This window comes from Melanostigma gelatinosum (genome assembly GCF_949748355.1).
Source record: "Melanostigma gelatinosum genome assembly, chromosome: 1".
NCBI classification, from domain to species: domain Eukaryota; kingdom Metazoa; phylum Chordata; class Actinopteri; order Perciformes; family Zoarcidae; genus Melanostigma; species Melanostigma gelatinosum.
This window is the reverse complement of record NC_136634.1, coordinates 31,051,375-31,073,982: the sequence shown is the minus strand read 5'-3', so window position 1 is coordinate 31,073,982 and position 22,608 is coordinate 31,051,375. Positions and strand designations below refer to the sequence as shown.

General features: G+C 38.9%; 1 protein-coding gene across 1 annotated transcript in view; it reads left to right on the top strand.

Moving 5' to 3' along the window:
* Window positions 1-22,608, top strand: part of chka (choline kinase alpha) — a 47,212-nt gene that overhangs the window by 2,751 nt on the left and 21,853 nt on the right. Inside the window, exons 3-5 of the mRNA XM_079277270.1 lie at window positions 1,507-1,560; window positions 13,842-13,955; window positions 16,827-16,960. Of these exons, the coding sequence (XP_079133396.1) occupies window positions 1,507-1,560; window positions 13,842-13,955; window positions 16,827-16,960 (302 nt within the window). The remainder of the gene's footprint in view (window positions 1-1,506; window positions 1,561-13,841; window positions 13,956-16,826; window positions 16,961-22,608) is intronic.

Sequence of the window (22,608 nt, the reverse complement as noted above, 5' to 3'; positions counted from 1 at the left end):
AATGAAGATGTGTGAATAGCATGTTGGATGATTGTAATTATAGATGCATAGATATATTTTTTACCCCCGGTTATAATAGACCCTTTTACAGCTGTTGCAATCAAAAATTTGCGTTTACATGCTGGCAACAGAAGTGGCGGTCTTCCCCAGCCATCCAGACGAGTTGGTGAGTTTTAAACGTTGAATTTAAACTGTCACCAGCACCAGAAGGTCTGGTTGTTGTATGTTCGGTTGTAAGAATCGACTCAAGTTCTACAGAATTCCGTTAGGATTGCGACCGTTTCAGAGCAACGGGTGTTTCAGATTAACGAGGGGCCATGTTAACTGGTGACTTTCAACAGAATGCGTCTTTAGTTGTTCGTAGTAACTCAAGTAGATAAAAAAACACAGATTCTAAAAATTTATAAAGGACACCATCATGTTCTGTTGGTGTTTTCAACAGCCGCCGTTGCTACAAGCAACAACGACGCATTCGGGAAAGTCGCCAATTAACACGGTCACAGGTTAAACCGAAACACTGGCATCTATGGCTGCTAGCTATTAAACATGTTAAAGACCACTGGACTGTTTTTATCACTCATTTTTAAACTGAATAACGTCAAACCTCTGAGTCTTTGTCATGATGTTTGACATTGTAGTTCGTAATGACCCGACTTGTAGCTCATAATGACCCGACTTGTAGCTCGCAATGACCCGACTTGTAGCTCGCAATGACCCGACTTGTAGCTCGCAATGACCCGACTTGTAGCTCGCAATGTCTCGACTTGCAGCTTGCAATGACCTGACTTGTAGCTCGCAATGACCCGACTTGTAGCTCGCAATGACCCGACTTGTAGCTCATAATGACCCGACTTGTAGCTCGCAATGACCCGACTTGTAGCTCGCAATGTCTCGACTTGTAGCTCGCAATGTCTCGACTTGCAGCTCGCAATGACCCGACTTGTAGCTCGCAATGACCCGACTTGTAGCTCATAATGACCCGACTTGTAGCTCGCAATGACCCGACTTGTAGCTCGCAATGTCTCGACTTGCAGCTCGCAATGACCCGACTTGTAGCTCGCAATGACTCGTTGGTGTGAAGTTACATGCTAGGTTTCTCTACCAAATGCATGTTTATATTGGGATGTTAAATATTGGGACACTATTTAATTTATTGTACCCACTCACTAATTGAACACATATCTGGAAAGTCCATGTGTTTAGGTTACGTTCTCGCTGGTTAATGTTCTTAAAAGCTTGACAAGCTATCGCACTCCGCCGTACTTCCGTTGCCAAACTGCGTTCGCACACCTACATTCGTCTGTATTGTGTAAAAGGGTCTATCCACAGTAAAATGTCACAACCAACAGCAGGTTTAGTATTGAGCTGTAGAATACAGGACCATACAGAAGTTATCTCCGAGGAGATAACTAGGTTTGGATGTTGACCGCTCATGGACAGTTGACCTCTCATGGACAGCTTCACATGTATTCACGGATAGTTCTTTCCTTTTTCTTTTGTTGATAGATGTCCTGTAATAAAGGGGATTCCCGACAGTCAAACAAAGAAAATCTCTTTCAAGTAAGTAACTGGTGATGTGCTCCTCTGCCCGGAGTGCTGCACCGTGTCCATCTTCTCACCTACTCCCCTGATGTGTGAAAACATTATTTTGCTTCAGCTCTTTACTTGTGTTGAACTGTGTCAGGATGGTTTTTTCCTCTGCTCTCACACAGTCTCCTGAACTCCTGATGCACCAGTTGTGTTCAGAATCCATTTAACACCTGTTTCCACTTATTGTTTCCTGGCAGAGCACGGCTGTAAGAACTGAGTTGCTACAGTCACTGATTTCATTCAGTTTATACTTTAAAGAAACCTGATTCGGGTGAGACACTACAGGCAGTGGTTTTCATTTACTGGTGAATTTTTCTTCCATAACATGTCTTATTTCAGACTGGTGGAAAGGAAACATTTATTTTACTACTTTGTCTATTTGTGTCTTTAGATTTCTCCGAAATTCACGTTTAGTTCATGTTACCATTAGCCTCATTTGCATATTTAAACATGACATTTCAGAAAACTTACAATACAAAAAAACAATTGTCTTAATGTAAGTAATCAACTGGGGAAAATTCATCGTGATGACATTTTTACCCTATTCATTTACCTGTAGTGAATTTTACAAAACATATCTTTAAAGGCCGTTTTCTCGAAAATAGTTTTCTTCTCAGACTCTGATCCAGAAATCTCCACTTCAGTAGCTCTTAAATCCACCAAACTTTACACTTTCATTCCTCTCTATATTCTGAAGGTTTTTATAGAGGGGATTGTTCATATATCATTTATGGCCTGATATAGACAACATTTTATTACTAAGGAAATAGAGAAAAAAAAAATAATTCTGATTTATGGAGTGATACAAAGAGATATCTAAAATTCACTCTGTAAACACCTTTGACTCTAATATGTCGACAAAATGAAATTTTGAACCTTGTCAAATGTTCAGATTTGGTTTGGAAAAGAAAATGTCTTGTTTGCTTGTTTAAATATTTTCAGAAAATGTATGTAAATTAATGTAAGAAATCAAGTGGGAAAGTTTTTTTTCTTGGTGATATCTAGTCGTTAATTTTTTTTTACCCTATTTACCTGTAGTGTCTCCCTTTTTTAAAACACATTTCTTTTGGAAAATGAATCTCACCTGGCTTCAATTTGGCTTCAGTTCAACTAAAGAAATTCTATTTGGAACACAAGACAGATGCGAAAAATGAGCAGAGAAGGTTTTTAAAAGAATCGGCAGCAACATTAACACAGTATGTTCAGAGAGATATTCAGAGAGTTGCTGCTGGCAGCCTGAAGCACTGCAAAGCCTCATCCCCAGTAACCTAGGCAAGGCAAGGCAAGGCAAGTTTATTTGTATAGCACATTTCAACAACAAGGTAATTCAAAGTGCTTCACATAAAACCATTAAAAGCATCAAAACATAAGGCAAAAGAAAAGGAGATTTAAAAACAATTAAAGAAACAGTGTAAGAAATCAAATTCAGTCATAAAAAGTAGAGGAGATTTAAAACATACATTGAAACAATAATTGAAGTAGCCAAGGCCTCTGCTCTGGACCTGTCCTCTGCTACTTTCTTTTAAACTTCGCCCGTTATCAACGATTCATCGGTTAACTCAAGATTTGCGCTCTCGTACAGAAACTCCGTCGAGGATACTCTAAGCAGAGATATCATGTTTTTTCACTGGACGCTACCCACAATCCTGGTGTCCGGAGACTTGATGTCTTGATAAGGTAATTTTCACATGTCTCCCTGAGACATTACGCTGCACGCAATCAACCATACACTGCCGCAATTCTGCAATTACTCGCACACAAACCACGTCAGGAAAAGATCTCTGCCGATCTGCGTTTTATAGTGTACGCCTTGCACGAACTCGGTCCCGGAGGAAATGGCGATATATTGTGCAGTCCTTTTAAAACCATTAAAAGCATCAAAACATAAGGCGAAAAGGAGATTTAACAGCAATTAAGAACAGTGTAAGAAATAAAATGCAATAGTAAAATGCAGAAATGCAGGAAATTGATTAATATATGAATTGAATGTGGTTCAATTAAAGGCAGCAGCAAACAGAAAAGTCTTCAATCTTGATTTAAATGAGCTGAGGGTCTCAGCAGACCTGCAGCTTTCTGGGACTTTGTTCCAGATATGTGGAGCAGCAAAACTGAACGCTGCTTCTCCATGTTTAGTTCTGACTCTGGGAACAGATAGTAGACCGGTCCCAGACGACCTGAGGGGTCGGGATGGTTCGTAAGGCAGCAGCAGATCAGAGATGTATTTTGGCCCTAAACCATTCAGTGCTTTGTAAAACAACAGTAGGATTTTAAAGTCAATTCTTTGTTGGACAGGAAGCCAGTGCAAAGACATCAGAACTGGGGTGATATGATCCACCCTCCTGGTCTTAGTGAGGACTCGAGCTGCAGCGTTCTGAATCAGCTGCAGCTTTCTGACGGACTTTTTACAGAGACCTGTAAACACACCGTTACAGTAGTCCAGTCTGCTGAAGATAAATGCGTGGACAAGTTTTTCCAAATCCTGTTGAGACATAAGTCCTCTAATCCTTGATATATTCTTCAGGTGATAGTAGGCTGATTTTGTAATTGTCTTGATATGGCTGTTCAGGTTGAGGTCTGAATCCATAACTACACCTAGATTTCTGGCTTGGTTTGTGGGTTTTAACATCAGTGACTGAAGCTGAGCGGTGATTTTCAATTGTTCATCCTTGGTACCAAAAACAATTACTTCTGTTTTATCTTTGTTTAATTGAAGAAAATTCTGGCACATCCAGATGTTTATTTGTTCAATGCAGTTACCCAGCCCTTGTATGGGATTATAGTCCCCTGGTGACATCGTTATGTAGATTTGTGTGTCGTCTGCATAGTTATGATAACACACTTTGTTGCGTTCCATAATCTGAGCTAGTGGAAGCATGTAGATGTTGAACAGAAGAGGCCCCAGTATTGAACCTTGGGGAACACCACATGTCATTTTAGTCAGCTCTGATGTGTAATCAGCTACAGACACAAAGTATTCTCTGTCCTTCAAGTAGGATTCAAACCAGTTAAGTGCTGTGCCAGAGAGTCCCACCCAGATGTTTAGTCTTTCTAGGAGTATGGCATGGTCGACCGTGTCGAATGCAGCACTGAGATCCAGTAACACTAAGACTGAACTTCTGCCATTGTCTATGTTTAAGTGGATGTCGTTGAAAACCTTAACAAGAGCAGTTTCAGTGCTGTGGTGCTGTCGAAAGCCTGACTGGAAAACATCAAAGCAGTTATTTACGGCCAAGAAGTTGGTCAGCTGTTGGAAAACCGCTTTTTCAATTATTTTACTTAAAAATGGGAGGTTTGATATTGGCCTATAATTTTTCATCGTTGCGGAGTCTAAACTAGCCTTCTTTAGGAGCGGTTTAATAACTGCAGTTTTTAGGGCTTGTGGGAAGACACCTGAGAGAAGGGATGTGTTTACAATATGTAAGAGATCAGTGGTCATGCAGTTTGAAATATTTTTGAAAAAGTGTGTTGGTAGAATATCCAAGCAGCAGGAGGATGACTTCAGATGTTGTATAATGTCTTCTAGGCTTCTACGGTCGATTGAATGAAATTGTGTCATGATATTTGAATGGATGTTATTCAGAGATCGGGACAACACATATCCTGTGGTTGGTGTGGAGGCACTGACTGCTTGTCTAATTTTCTGAATTTTGTCAGTAAAAAAGGAGGCAAATTGATTGCATGCCCAGGTGGATTGGAGCTCAGCAGCTACCGACACTGGAGGGTTTGTTAGCCTGTCGACGGTAGCAAATAAGGCACGTGTATTGTTCTTGTTTTTGGTTATGATGTCAGAGAAGAATGACTGCCTTGCATTTCTAAGTTCCAAATTATAATTGCGAAGTCTCTCTTTATAGATGTCACAGTGAACCTGGAGATTATTTTTTCGCCACCTGCGCTCAGCTTTCCGACACTCTCGTTTCTCTATTTTGACCAGCGTAGCATTTCTCCAAGGAGATCTTTGCTTACCCGAGACAACCTTCACTTTAGTGGGTGCAATGGCATCAATAATATTTTTAACTTTAAAATTGAAGCCATCTACAAGCTCATTGACTGAGAGGCAAGAGAGGGCTGGTGTGGAGGAGAACTTCTGAATAAATAGTTCACTGGTGTTTTCAGAGATGTAACGCTTTGTCACAACCTTGGTTTGGACATTTGTGTGCAAGGAGATTGCACTCTCAAAGAAAACACAGAAATGATCAGAGAGTGCAACATCAGTCACAGCAACCTTGGAAATGTTTACACCTTTGGTGATGATTAGGTCCAGAGTGTGCCCCTTGTTGTGGGTGGGTCCTGTCACATGCTGAGTCAGATCATAGTTATCAAGGACACCACATAGTTCTATATAATCTCTGTCCTGGGGATTATCAACATGGATATTGAAATCACCAACAATAACAACACAGTCAAAATCAATACAGATTACAGACAGCAGTTCAGTAAACTCATCAAAGAAGGTTGCACAGTATTTAGGTGGTCTGTAAATGTTTAGGAATAGAGATTGAGTGGAATTCAGAGCCACATATTCAAAAGAACCAAAATGACCAAAGGACATCTGCTTGCATTGAAGAGAATCATTAAATAAAATAGCAACTCCACCTCCTTTCTTATGCGCTCTTGTTTCGCTCATGAAACTGAAGTTGGGAGGTGTTGATTCAATAAGAACAGCTGCACTGTTATCTTGATTTAACCAAGTTTCAGTTAAAAACAAAATGTCCAGTTTGTGCCCAACAATAAAATCATTGATTAAAAATGTTTTTCCTGACAGAGACCTGACATTTAATAAAGCTAAGTTTAATGTGGTTAAAGCTTTCTTTGCCCAATTTATTTGGACAGGCTGACGAGGAATGTATGCTAAGTTTGATAAGTTAGCATGTTTACTATTGTTTCTTCGCAGCCTCACCTTTCTTTTTCTATAAACTTGCAGGACAGGAATTGAAGCGGCTAGCTGCATACAGGGCCCCGACTTTTCCTGGAGAGAGTCATTGGTGTCATTAGCCTTGTAGCCTGGACCCAGAAGATATCAATTATTTCCGTTATCATGTAGGGGAGACAGAAGATGGTTGTGGAACCGTCGAGGAGTGTGGCGAGGAGTGTGTTTGGTCCCAGCAATGACCAGCTCTTTCATGTGGTCAGTGAACTCCAGGTGGGGGGAGGATGGGGAGAGTGTGAGAGAGGAAAGGGACCTGGATGGAATTTGGGGGGTGGAAGTAGGTGCTGGGGAGGGAGGTAACGACTCCTCGTCTGGGAAGGGTGTGGAAAGTGGGAGATCGGAGGCGAAGGCGGTCCCTGATGATGAGGTTGGAGACTCCTCCTTTTGGCTGTCGTTAGGCGGGGGCATCCTTCCCGTAAGGTCTCCATGGCGATGCTGTGTGGTTATCTCTTGTTTAGACTCCTCTTGTATCTTGTCCTTGGCAGTAGGGACAGACGGGTGACGCAGGGAGAAAAATAGGTTAGAGGTAAACAGTTTTACCCCTGACGTGTTCAGGCAAATTCCATGCGCTGTAAAAAGATGTCTGCGCTCCCAGAAAAGGTAGAAATTGTTGATAAACTGTACTGAATGGTCAGCACATGCAGTTGACAGCCATCTGTTCAGTGCAAACAGCCTGCTGAATCCTTCATCTCCTCCTCTGACTGGTGGGAGAGGGCCACTGATAAACACCTCAGCCTTGACAGAGCTGACTGTGTTTAACAGATCAATAAAGTCTCGCTTTAGAACTTCAGACTGTTGTTTCACAATATCACAGCTTCCTGTATGCACGATGATGTTTTTCGCTGTGGGATAGTCAGCCACGATGTCCAGGAATTTGTCTCTCGTGTCAGAGACCATATCTTTCGGAAAGCAGAGTATTTTGGTGTTCTGGCTGCACAGTTTTCTGACATCTTTTACAGCATAGTCACCAACAATCAGAGTCTCAGGCCCAGTCACTAGCTTTGCCTGCGGCCTTTTACTCTCACATTGACTCTCAGTTCTTACCCTGCTTTGAGGAGATAGCTGCTTATCCAGGTCATCAGATGGAGATTTATGATCCTGCGACAATGGAGCAAATCTGTTTTGAAGTTGTAGGCTTGGTTGTTGTGGAGGTATTTTGCTGGTTTTACTTTCCTTAGCTGTCCTTGGCTTTGTCCGTCTGGGTGCAGGGGTTGAGGAGGAGTTCTGCCTGTGTGCTAGTGCAGGCCAGTCAGTCGCATAAGATTCATTATCTGCTCTCTCCTCCTGTTTCTTGGTAGGCCTGGTTATGCTAGTTAGCTGTGTCTTAGCTTGCATTTGTCCAGTGTTTTGAGGCCATGGTAGAGTGGTATCATTCCCACACAGTCCATTTACTTCCGCGTTTACTTCTAGTCTGTAGATTTTTGTTTCCAAGACTGCAATCTTCTGTAGGAGTTTGTAGTAGTCATCCGTGGAGAAGGGAGGCATCTTGCTGCTACTTAGCTTTAGCTTAGCTGCTAGTTAGCAGTAGCCAACAATCCAAATAGCTCGACGACTTTCTGGATTTGTCTTCACTAAAATGTTGAAGAGTGATATATGTGATATATCTGGCAAGATATATGTGATACATCTGGCAAATTGAAGCAAGAAAATGCAAGCAGAGGCAAGCAGAGAAAATCTTTCACCCTACGCCGCGTCACGACAACCCCTGACCCTCACGTTACATGGCTGAGTCACAGCTCCCTGTCATGTGATGAAGGTGAGGTCATCGACCAGTTAGCTATTGTTGCCTCTCCAGCTGCCTGACCTCGAACTCGGCAGCAACTTCCCTTACCTCTAAATCCAGCAACAAGCATTGAGGCTAAAGGAAGGCGGACCCAGTGTCTTAGGATAACGTTCTCTAACAATGCTGTCTGGTCAAAGTAAATCCTGTTTAGGATTATATAGGACGTCATTGTGTTAATCCCTGCAGGGATACTTCACACATCATAGCAACACGGTACTTGTCAGATATACTTTAGCTATAAATTCTATAAATCTATTTCTATAAATTTAGATATAAATTCTCAACTACGGCAGAGAGAATCACGCCTTTAATTTAAACAAGCTTATGTAAGTGACATGCCTTATTTCGAATACCCATTGTGAACACTTCCAATATCCGGTGTCTTGATAAATTTAGGATAATATACATTTCCTCGGCATTATTTCCATCAAAATTTCAGCACATATCGCCAAGATGACGGTCAGTACGGTCAGACGTATTTATTCAAGTCCTTATCGCTGTTCTTTGACACAATTTCACTTGCAGACAGATAAATGTCACACTAGTTTGTCTCAGTTGAGATGGATGGGAGCGGTCTGAACTCTGATCTACCCCCCGTACAGGTTTATTGACACACACAACAGAGCAGATAAGCATGTTGGCAGCGCACAGTGCACCTGCTATATCGCTCCAAGGCCAGCTGCGATTATTTCGGAGCCGAGCAGCAGTGCTGATGTGGGACCACTGACCAGTATAGCAGTTTAGATTCAGATGCAATCAAATATCCAGAGAGGGCATGATCACAGAGAACTACATCAGCTGTCAGACTAAGGGCCCCCTATTCATTCAAAAAGTGTTTTCAGATATGGGAGGAAGTTTCTGTTTCCTGTCAGGAAACAGAGTGAGGGAGGTGCTTTTTTTGGGAATGTGGAAATTCTTCTGTGCTTTGACATCAGTTGTTGATGATTAACTTTTGAACGGGTAGAATAAGAAGACTTCTCTGGGAGAGAGAGCCAAATCAAACAGACCGCTAAAATAAACAGATGGCATTTAAAATAGGTCAGAGGAAAACGAAACACAAGTTGATGGAGGACCATCTGTTGGGCGGTAGGACAGTCTATATGGGACCACCAGGGTCACTGTGTGGGCAGGTTACATAACTGACATTTTAATCAAGAATATGACTTAAGGCCCTGCCAACTTATTTTCTCAATCAACTTTTTACTATAAGTGATGCGTCATACATGAACACACTATTTCTGCCCAACTATATAGGCGTAATGTTAAAGATGTGGCCAGAACCTTTAGTTTAAAAGGCCCGTCCTGTCTTTTCATACCACTCGTATGTCAAGAGGCTGTTTAACTGAACCTATATTTTGTGAAACTAATGACTCAAACCATACCGGAAAAAACCCATACCAAATGGCGTCGATATGTGGTTTTGATGTGGCTGTTTTTTTGCTCCTAAGGTCTTGCGAAATTAAGGTAAACAACAGGCCGACGCCACATGTGAAGATTAAAAGATGGCCGCGTTATTTTTTTATTATGCGTATTCTTGCATTGCTGTTAGTTCGTAGCATAGACAGTAAATAAGAAGTGGACGTAGTCGTCGTGACGTGACCCATTGGTTTGTGGACTACGGTTGGGATGCCTCGAATTTGGCCTTTTGGCCATCGACATCTTGGATTACGTCTGTCACCATCTGTGGTGGTGGCTGAAGGTTCTGTTGGAGTTGGCTGGAGATGCTGAATCTGCGAAGACGGATGGTGCTGGGGAGGAGGAGGGTCCCACGAAACTGCAGCTGGACAACTAGAGGCAGGGATACAGCACATTTAAAAAGAAACAGCAGCAAGCTGATGAGGCTAACGATGAGGGAGTGACTGTTGGGAGAGCCCAGCTGTTAAACAGCTGATAGTGTGTATGACGCCTTTGACAGTGACAGCCGGAAATGAGAAAGTGCCGCTAGTGAGGGAGTCGTATTTAGAGAGAGAGAGAGAGAGAGAGAGAGAGAGAGAGAGCGCTTTGATAATTTAATTATCATTCCAGTTTAAATGTGTTACTATTGGTACCCCCCATTTGTCTTTATCGCTGAGGCTAAATTTTTATCATTGCACTGCAAAAGAGCGCGGTCAACATTGTTATATATTATGTCATCTATTATAGTTGTCAATCAGGGAATAAGGGATTGCACAGACCTGTCTTCTAATACCAAGACTGAGAGTATTAGAAGAGTTTTTGCTTTACTCACAGGCTGTCAAATGGTGTGCTGTCTGGCGGTATGTGCGTCAGGATGATTGAGGTAATGTGGGTAATTCACATTGGAGATTTGAGAGAGCATGTGATCAGCATTCCGCAGATAAGGCATTACATGATGTTTGGGAGTATTCTCTAAACAAATGCCCCGGAAATATATTTTTATAGTGTATCTGTGTGTGTGTGTATGTATGTATGTATGTATATGTATGTATGTGTGTGTGTGTATATATATATCTCACTCACTAATTCTTTCTTCTCTCTCTCTCTCTCTCTCTCTCTCTCTCTCTCTCTCTCTCTCTCTCTCTCACTAATTCTTTCTTCTCTCTCTCTCTGATACTATTACTAGTGCTATTACTGCTACCATCAACATTATCACTACCACTACTGCTATTACTACCACTACTACTATTACTACTGCTGTTACTTATTACTTCAACTTTCAAAGCCTTCTTCTTCCTCATACTTTCAGCTACAGACACCATAGTTAGACATTTCAACGAGAAGGTTTTTCAGCAGTGCAGTTTAAATGCTTTCGAGCTTCAACATTTTTCAAACAGATAGTCTCCCATTTCTTAATTTTCAGCAATTTTTTCACAATTAATTTTAGCTTTCAGCATTCCAACGCATTTTCAGCAGAAAATGCTTTTTCTAGTTCCACTATTTCTTCCGTCCCCCGTTTCATCGCAACGCTTCTTCTTCATTTTTTTAAGCTACAGAAACCGTTCAACTATCAAAATGTTCAGCTCCTTCAGCTCATCTCTGGTATGACTTTTTCTATTTCTAACCTTTAAACTTTTTGAATTATTAAGCTTTTAGCAACTTTATTTTTGAATGGGATCTCTATGGAGAATATTTACAAATCCTCTTAAACTTCTTCAACTTTCAAATCCTTCAACTTCCTCATACTTTCAGCTACAGACACCATTTCAACTTTCAAATGTTGAGAAAACCCTCAACTATTGCCAACATGATTCAGCTTTTTGTTATCTTTTAAACTTTTTGAACTGCAGCAATTTAACTTTTATGATTTTTCGGCCCTTTTCTGACTTTATAATGGGTGTGTATTGCGCAGCTTAGAGTGCGTGATGTCACCGCTAGAGTGAAGAGCAGCTTCAGATTCTTGTGAAAAAAACATTTGTATTTTGCCACTGTGTCCACAATCTTCACTCTTCATGCATAATTTCTGGATGTAGAAGTACCTAATAATGTCCTTGTCGTAGAAAAATTACTGTAGAATCCCACAGATTTCCACATTTGACACAGAAGCCGTTAATTGAGAGGAAAACCAACTTTCTGCTCCATAGAGACCAATGTTAAATTTTGCTTCAAGAACATCTTCCACAGAACACGGTACCCCATTTCTAGATCGCCAGTTAAGCCATATTTTTTACACTACAGACACAATTTTTACAGGATCTGTTCTTCAACTCATTCTTCCCCTCAATTATTAATATCTGAGCAATAGGAGCTACGGTTATGGGAGTTTTGATGATTTGTTTGAGAGGTGTTTCCCTGTTTTATCTCCATGAAATGGCTTCAGGCACACAGGTGTTCGCGATTGAGCCAATTAGTGATGTTGATAAACACACACTCACAGACACACGCGCACATACACTCCTCTCTCTCTCTGTGTCTCTCATACAGTCTTTCAGGTCTTAGGGATCTTTAGAGGTCTTTCCCCCCTCCCCCCCCCCCCCACACACACACGCCATTTTTAAATAAAAGCCCCAGAGAGTGAATTCTAACTGAACTGCTTATGATGAAGCCTGTCATTTAATAACCTCTGTTTATGTGTCAAACATGATGATTATGTCGCCTCTCTCCCTCCCTCCCCCACCCAGTCCCACCCTTTCAAAATAAAAGCTAACCAGTACTAATACTACTACAGCTATTAGTACGACTGCTGATACTACTACTTCTACTACTTCTTCTAATTACAAATACTTCGACGACAACTTCTACTGCTACTACAAATATCACTACTGCTACAACTAGTACTTATTCAAATGCTACTCATACTTATACTGCGAATAATACTTCTACTACTACTACAACAAATATCACTACTGCTGGAATTCTTTTAAGCTACAGAAACCGTTCGAATATCAAAATGTTCAGCTCTTTCGGGAGAGGGGTGATATAACTTCATATTTGTAATCTTTCAACTTTTTGAATTATTCAGCTTTTTGCAATTTTTTTAAAATTGGATATCTATTTTCAGCAATGTTTTTGAGATTAATTTCAGCATTCCAATGCATTTTCAGCAGGAAATGCATTTTCTAGTTCAAATCGATCTTCTTTTGAATGATCTGATAACGATTCATAAAATCCGGATATCGTTCTTTTAATACATGTCTTTTCACGTGGATGAGTAAAGCTTTAACCCGGTTACTCTCACGTGGCAAGTCTTTGATTCTTCGCGCAAATGGGATCTGGCTACGTGAGACTAGTGAAACATACAGAGAGCTGCTCCCTTGAAGGCACCGCCAAGCCAAAACAGAGATGTCTGGTTGCATTTCGGATTTAAAAGCTATGAAGAGCTGGACAACAGCAAAAACTGTATGTACGATATGGAAATTTGAGGTAAAATCTGGTGGAAATACCAGAAATCTCCGAACATTAACATTAAAGTTGTTATGATGAACTTTTAACTGGTTATGAAACAGTCTCAAATTAATACTGATTATAGCCTTCACCAGTAAACGAGACCATCAGAGAGAAGATGGTCTATTTCTATATAGTTATTCTTAATGCTTGTCATCTGTGCCACCGGGTCAGTTTCTGCACAAAATCTATGAAATACAGGTTCACCACAAACTCCTTCAGCTCAGACTCCAGCGGGGCCTCCAGTCCACAAGGACTGCCAAAATCAACACAAAATGAAAGTACAATTTACAGCATTACTTTTGTGAGAATCTTGTTCATTTCCAAGCGAAATTGATATTGTAACTAAAATATTCCTAATCAGAAATTGAGTCAATTCGGGAAATCAGTGGTAATACTCAGGCAGCGCTAATGTTTACCAGAGACCTTTGCTCAAAAAAATCTTAAATTTAACGTGAAGCATGCACTGTTACAGATTTACTGTCTGAACGAGGCTGACAAGAGACTACCGGTAGTTTCTTATGGGACTCTCATTCCACACCTCACTCTCTTTCATGTTTTCAGACATGGCTACCAGAAAAAGCTCTTTGTCTCATTTGTTATTCTGTTCTTTTTGCATTTTACAGCACTGATAGGCAGTGTCTCTCATACTTTAATTAAATGTATAAGCTGCTAAGTTTCTTTACTATTGTGTGTTGTCAGGGTGCCGAGGCCATGGTGTTGGAGAGTGTGATGTTTGCCATTTTGGCAGAGAGGGAGCTGGGACCTAAACTCTACGGTATTTTCCCTCAGGGTCGACTGGAGCAGTATGTCCCTGTAAGTCACCACATTGTTGTTCATAGGCACATCTCTTTGTATGTTTACTTGTAGTGCTGGGCGGTATACCGGTTCAACCGGTAATCAAAACTCAAAAAAAGGAAAATGTGACCGAAGCACTAAGTATTTAATTCAAGTACTTAAGTAAAAATACTCATTGTGCAGTTCAGGGAAAGGGTTGCTGTGACATACAGTGACTAAATTAATGTGTCACAGCAATTCTTTCGAATTTGAGGTCCAGTACATTACTGATCATGTGACTAAGAGTCTATTGCCTTGTTACTGTTTGATTTTAAGAGAAGATGATTGAATAAAATATTGAAATACTTATCAAACTAGTTTTTGATATATTCTTTGGTAAATTCATTGTTATATTAATGGGGAATTAAAAATAAATATCTTAATAATAATAATAATACATTTTATTTATATAGAGCTTTTCATAGTACTCAAAGACACTTTACATTAAAATCATCATCTTAGATTAATTAATTTAGTTGTTAAATTAATCAACTAATTAAAAAAAGAATTGTGACATAATTATTAGGTGCAGCCCGAGTTCACCTGCAGGTTGGCAGTTATCTGTTGTGTTAAGATTTGAACTAGGCATCATTAGGTACGTAGAATGAATGATACAACACGTTTGGTATGTGTGTTTGTGTGTGGTGTACTGTTCAATGATGCATCGCCGATCAATGTTCAGAGAGAATTAATAAACCATAAAACATCTGCTCTTCAGCAGTTAAGGCAAGGCAAGTTTATTTGTATAGCACATTTTAACAACAAGGTAATTCAAAGTGCTTCACATAAAACCATTAAAAGCATCAAAACAAAAGGCAAAAGAAAAGCAGATTTAAAAACAATTAAGAACATTCATTAAAACATTAAAAAACAGTGCAAGAAATAAAATGCAGTAGTAAAATGCAGAAATGCGGAAATTGATTAATATATGAATTGAATGTGGTTCAATTAAAGGCAGCAGCAAACAGAAAAGTCTTCAATCTTGATTTAAATGAGCTGAGGGTCTCAGCACACCTGCAGCTTTCTGGGACTTTGTTCCAGATATGTGGAGCAGAAAAACTGAACGCTGCTTCTCCATGTTTAGTTCTGACTCTGGGAACAGATAGTAGACCGGTCCCAGACGACCTGAGGGGTCGGGATGGTTCATAAGGTAGCAGCAGATCAGAGATGTATTTTGGGCCTAAACCATTCAGTGCTTTGTAAACCAACAGCAGGATTTTAAAGTAAATTCTTTGTTGGACAGGAAGCCAGTGCAAAGACCTCAGAACTGGAGTGATGTGATCCACCCTCCTGGTCTTAGTGAGGACTCGAGCTGCAGCGTTCTGAATCAGCTGCAGCTTTCTGACGGACTTTTTACAGAGACCTGTAAACACACCGTTACAGTAGTCCAGTCTGCTGAAGATAAATGCGTGGACAAGTTTTTCCAAATCCTGTTGAGACATAAGTCCTCTAATCCTTGATATATTCTTCAGGTGATAGTAGGCTGATTTTGTAATTGTCTTGATATGGCTGTTCAGGTTGAGATCTGAATCCATAACTACACCTAGATTTCTTGCTTGGTTTGTGGGTTTTAACATCAGTGACTGAAGCTGAGAGGTGATTTTCAATTGTTCGTCCTTGGTACCGAAAACAATTACTTCTGTTTTATCTTTGTTTAATTGAAGAAAATTCTGGCACATCCAGTTGTTGATTTGTTCAATGCAGTTACCCAGCCCTTGTATGGGATTATAGTCCCCTGGTGACATAGTTATGTAGATTTGTGTGTCGTCTGCATAATTATGATAACACACTTTGTTGTTTTCCATAATCTGAGCTAGTGGAAGCATGTAGATGTTGAACAGAAGAGGCCCCAGTATTGAACCTTGGGGAACACCACATGTCATTTTAGTTTAGTTAAACAGTACAGTGTTACACAATTCATTCGACTCTTGGAAGAAAATCATTTTGACCTCAGTTGACATCATGTAGCTATCGTTCAACTGTATAGACCAGCGGCAAGTTACTTAAATAGATTTATGTAATCTTGTTTGAAGAAGGATGTGCTGCAAGAAAGTGACAGCCCTTGATACAATTATACAAAAGTAGTTTCAGAAAAAAAACTAGAAAGGTGTACTCAGTAGAGTGTAGATCACTGCCAGGTGTTTCTGCTACAACCACTGCTGTAATGTTTGATTGAATGAATACAACCCACAACTGACTAACCCCCCTCTGGACACTAATGGCCTGTAAGGCATCGTAAAACGCACGTCATTCAAACTCAAAAACAAACGCTGATGTATGCAGGCTGTAAGTATAAGACAGGTCACACAATCTTGTCAAAACCGAAATAAAGTGACTGAGTTGCCGTGATGTACTCAGCAGTGTGTGTACTGGTAGTTCCGTTAGCCAAACACCGTCCAAATCACTACAATTGAGAAAACTGTTTTCCCGTCACTTTTCCGAGTCTCTAGCCACAGAGTAGCGGCTTGGGGTCGGACATGCACCCAGCTGTGTTAAGCCGGTTTAGAGTGAGTGATGGGTGAGCAGGCAGTCAATGGCAGTATAAAACGGGCAATAAAACGTATTTTGAGAAAGTGTGAGTCATCACAACCACAAGAGGTCCTTGAGCATGCAGCCATAACAGGCCATCCAAAATATTATGCAATTTTCTGCAGCAGAATTCGAGATTAGTCATGGACAGACACACGCACACACACACGTGAATCTGTGGATTTTGTTGCATCTTAAGTTTTATGATTTGGGCTAATAGTTTTACAAAAAAATTGTGCATTATGCAACTTAAAAACAGTCACCATTGTATGTGGTATCGCTTACTGTATGAATAAGCCATTTATGTTATTCTGCTAACAGAGTCGTAAACTGGACACCTGTGAGTTAAGCGACCCCAGCATCTCAGCGGAGGTTGCAGAGAAGATGGCCAAGTTTCATGTGATGAGGATGCCCTTCAACAAGGAACCCAAGTGGCTGTTTGGAACTATGGACAAGTAAGTCATTTGAGTCTTGTCAAGCCCGGACTTACCCAGCCCGACTTGTCCTGTCCTGCCCCATCGTGTGTCCTGTCTCGTCTATATTTAGTGAAACACCATTCTCCACGTAAGTCCACATGAAAAGCGATTTCAAATGAGACTGGGCAGATTTGAAACTGGTTCAGAGTCAGTAACTGGAGGTTTTGTATCCTAGGATAGCAAGTTGCATCACCGATTACTTATCAACAGTTGTCTTATCATAATGTACTTCTGTTTTAATTACTTTCAAGTTTATTTGTTGGGTGTTTGCTAGGTTTACATTGCACAATATTTCTCAGTGTGTGGGGATAAAGTCCATTGTCTAGTTCTACTGATTTGCTGTAAAGATATCTACTGGTTTATCATTTCCCAGATTATGTCTTACAAATATTACAAATTAGTCCCGCCGATGACCGATTTAGTAAATTTACATGACACGAAAGAGTGAGGATTGAGAAATCAGACACGTAATATGGAGTATTAACTTATGTGGAATTCTACTGGAATTTGTTGGTGATTTTCATCGGCAGAACTCTGTGGTTCGATCCCCGGCTCCGCTCGTCCATGTCGATGTGCCCAAATTGCTCCTGTAGCTGTGCCTACAGTGTATTAATGTTGTTAGATAGTCCTCATGGGCAGGTGGCACCTTGCATGGTTGCCCTGTCATCAGTGTGTGAATGGGTGAATGATATCAAGTAGTGTTAACGAGCTTTGAGTGGTCGGAAGACTAGAAAAGAACTATACAAGTACAGTCCATTTACAAAAGATAAAAGCAGGATTGCCTATAATGTGGACTGTAATATTGTGTCTAGCATTGATTTATATTTTGTTTTAAATTCGTCAGAGAATTTGAAAAAGAAGCAAACCTTTGCAGCCGCAGCCAAATCTGACCAGGATTGGGTTTGTGGGTACGTTAGGTTCCTCATCAGATTAAAGTCCTTTATCTCTATCTGATAATTTCGCCTTGGAAGTTTAGTAGAATAACATCAAGTGGACCCAGGCTGAGTAATGTTTGATATAAATATCCCAGAAAAACACACATTTCAAAAAGTTGTCATAGTTACATAGCTACAAATGCTTGTTACAGAACAATCCACCCTAATCTCTTGTTAGCGGGTTTATCTCAGATGCTCAACAAATCAATTTAGTGACAATTACAGCTCAAATAATGGTAAATGATGGAATATAGATAGCAGTTTAAATAGAGAAGAGTCATACATTTGGAAAACTGACTCATTAATATCTACCTAAAATTTGCCAACCGTAGCTAACATTAGCCACCATGAGCTACTGGTCATAGCAGACCAAGCTGGGTAGCAGGGAAACCCTTTGATGTATTAAAATGAGAGATGGCTTGTTTGTGTCAACTCAGTGTTTTATTTGTCAGAAGAACATTTTTTCCTGCCCCAAACAGCCTTTGTACAGACTAACAGTTAGCAGTGTAAGCTAGCAACGTACACTACAGCCGCGTGTCTGTGCTCTGTCCATGCTAATGTTTAGCCTCTGACTGATTCAGAACTCAAGAGAAACAGGTTGTTCTGCTGTTTTCCTCCAGTTTCTGTCCTTTTTTTCTTGTCTGTATGTTCATGAAAATGAGTCGTACAGCCTCAGGAGAAGTACTGACAATCATATGCATCACACTATTTGTCCTAACCTTGTGATAGGAGTTCCTGAGTGGCCTGTTGTCCCTGAGATTACTTTTGTGAATGACTCCTCATCAATGTTCCCTCTAATTTTTCATGTGTCTGGGCATACACACAAGCTCCCTGAGCACACTGAGGACCACTGTGAGCAACATCAGATGTGCACGCTGTGGCCACACACCAGTATCACACCTGTTCAAAACCTTGGATCATAGCAAGTTACATGGCTTATTAAAAGAATCAAATTACAGCAGCAATTTTCACTAGTTTACTTTTAATATAAGTGATTTGACAAACTTTAAAGGAAAAAGACAAAAATCTTGTTGTTCATGAGATGTGTAGTATGTTTTATGTGAGAGTCTTGCTTGGCCATGGGAAGAGTCCTGCTTTGGCCTGTGTGAGGTCCTGTTGTGGCCTGTGTGAGGGTCCTGTTCTGGAAGAAATGATACATATACACCTTTCAGACATAACATTTTGTTCACATTAAAACATTCACATTTTGCACAATGACGTGTGCAGCTTGTGATACAGTGTAAATTCCTGTAACTCTGTCTGTAAAATATGTAATTACTCAGTTTTTTATTATCATTTCTACTACCCATAAATGATCTAGTAGTAACATAATTGAATGATTAATATCCATAAGTAAAAAATCTTAATAAATGTCACGAGAATATGCACAAATCTGACTTAAATTTTACCTTATTTTTCACGTCTGTCCTTCTCACTTCTCCAATGGTTGTACACTTTGTCCAGGTTGATGGATTCGTCTGCTTCTTGCTTTGACTTTATGCGCATCAGCTGGTCCAAATGTGCCACTTCAAGACGATTTCTGGATGCTGTTTTGATTTTATTTTTATTTTTTTCTGCTGAATGTGACGCTTGAGGTAGTCCAACTTCCATTCAGTCCACATTTTTCCCTCGGAAAACTCATTTGCTACTTTAGCTTCGCTGCATGTTTTGCAGAGTAGACCCTTCCCCCTCGAAAAAGAAAAAATCTCACCCAGTTTCACCGCTTGTTCTTCTATTTGAACATACTCCGACAGCCATTCCATCTTAAAAGAACCACATTTCTTTTTTCCAATGGCTTGGTGAGTGGATGTGTCGCTGCCCGTTCGTTTCGCCATGATAAGGGGTTAGCATTTGCGTCTCGTAACTCCGCCGCACTGTTGTTAGCTAGCTAACCTGCACGGCGCGAATGGGCAGGGCAATAGTGTCAATGCTATGATTGGCTGCGTAGCGTAAGTGAACCGAATCGTATCATTGGCTGGACACCTGTCACTCACTGAGTTACGTTGCAAAATAGTACAGAAAACAAAATTATTATTATTATTATTATTATTGGTTTAATTGATTAGATAAGATTAGGACTAATATAGATATTAATTAATACGTTTATGTTGAATTTTATTTTATGCGCTGCATAGATTTTCTTGTGCGCTGAGAATGTGCGAGCAGTGCGCGATTGCTCAAGCGCGCAGCTTAGAGGGAACATTGCTCCTCATCATGTCTTAGACATCATGGTAGAGTTAGCATGGACTGCTTTTATACAAATCCCTCCTCCAGCTAGTTGGACAATATTTTTTGTTCTCATAAAAATAGAAGTGATGTGATAATAGTGGTTAAGGGTGATTAAACTGAAGCTCCTGCTTTTAATGTTGGCACATTTGTGTTAATCCACACCTCAGGATGTTTAAGGTCACTGACGAGAATGGTTTGGTCCTGTTTTTTTTACTATATATTATTCATCTATATCATAGCCTATTATATTTAATAGTAATTACTGTACAACTAAAATTGTTGTCTTCATATTTATTCTAGACAACCTCCCATTTGCCATGTATTTATTAACCTTCAACTAATTATTTATCTTACATTTTGTTTTGTTATAAAAAATTTAATTTCAAATTTAATTTCAAAAACCGGTGTCCCGCCCCTGGCGGCTCAAACTCAATTTGGGTCACTCTGATGGTTCCCTCTGGAGCGGCTGGCATGGGGATGGAAGGCTGGGTCACCGTTAATATATACAACTAACTGATATATATATATATATATATATATATATATATATATATACATACACACATACACACACACACACACACACACACAACCGACTGATAAGCCCCCACAAAAGAACAGGCCCCCCTAGGGTCTGGGAGCTGTTTCTTTTTTTTTAAAGGGCTCAAACCCGCACTGGGCTCCTTTTTAAATTTAAATAAAAAATATATATATATATTAGTGCTGGGCAACGATTACAATTTTAATCGCATGGATTTTTTTGCGATTAATCGCATTGTTATGGCAAAGTTCAATAATGAATTCAAAAGTAGTGTATTGCGCACTTTTATTTTAAAAGTACTGCTATATGAACAAAAATGCAATAACATTTGGTTTGCAAACACTTATTAAAACAAATTAGGTTATTTTTAACAGCAGTATTCCCTTTATACAGTAGCAGTTCTATCTCTTCACTATCTGTGCTCAGTGTGTGGCTGTGTGTGAAACGTTCCACTGCTCAGCACGTTTCAGCAAAATGTCTGTCTTCATGACAGTCAGAGCATGTGAATGCAGCTCCACTGTTCATTAATATAAAGACACTTTACGCACAATTTAGGTATATTTTCCCTTTAACTCACAAGATGCAGCATGTTTTATACTTAATGTGAATATAATTCATACTTTGTTGGCATCATATTCTAAAAACCGGATGTTCGTCTGACGAAACCGGATGTTATCTCACGTTTATATTTCCGCTAATTTTCAAAGTCCTTCGCTCGCTCCCGATCTGTGCCGTTTGAATGCGTTTACCGTGAATTTCAGCATATAGGTGCACTAACATGTGAGTGTCTGCTGAGTTGACCACGGAGATCTGAGTGTCTGCTGACTTTACCGCAGCGATGTCCAGTAGTCTCCAGGGAGAGCAGCGGAAGTCGCCTTTTCTCTACGGCAACCCTGAAGGGACGTCATATCTCTAATACAAAACGATAAGCATGAGACAGTCTGACTATAGGATGTTTGCTGGCTTTTATCCCACTGTTCTTGTTATGTACGGTATATGTATTGTCTCTTGTCTTTCAATTAAAAAAAAAAAAAGAATAATTCTAATAAATTAAGAAAATGCGTTAACGCGCGATAAAATAATTGTCGACGTTAATTAATGAATGCGTTAACGCGTTAACTTGCCCAGCACTATATATAACTTGCCCAGCAATATATATATATATATATATATATATATATATATATATATATATATATATATATATATATATGTGTGTTTTTTTTAATTTATTAATTTATATTTTTTATTTTATTTATATACATTTTATTAATATTTATATTTATTTTATTAATATTAATATTTATTTATTTATATATTTATTTTATATATATTTATATTTATTTATTTTATTTTATTTATATATATTTTATTTATATTTATTTATTTTATATATATTTATTTTTATTTATTTTATATATATTTATATTTATATAATTTATATATATTGATATTTATTTAATTTATATATATTTATTTTTATTTAATTTATATATATTTATTTTATTTATATATATATATTTATTTATTTTATTTTATGTATATATTTATTTATTTTATTTATATTTATATATATATATATATATATATTATTTATATATATATATATATTCAATTTATATATATATATATATTTTTTTTTTTTTAAATGTGTGTATATATATTTATTTTATTTATATATATTTATATATATATATATATATTTATTTTTAAATGTGTGTGTATATATATTTATTTTATTTATATATATTTATATTTATTTTATTTATATATATTTATTTTATTTATATATATATATATATATATATATTTATATTTATATATATATATATATATATATATATATATATATATATATATATATATATATATTTATTTATTTATTAATTACCCAGCCTGACTGATCAGACTGACCTGGTCAT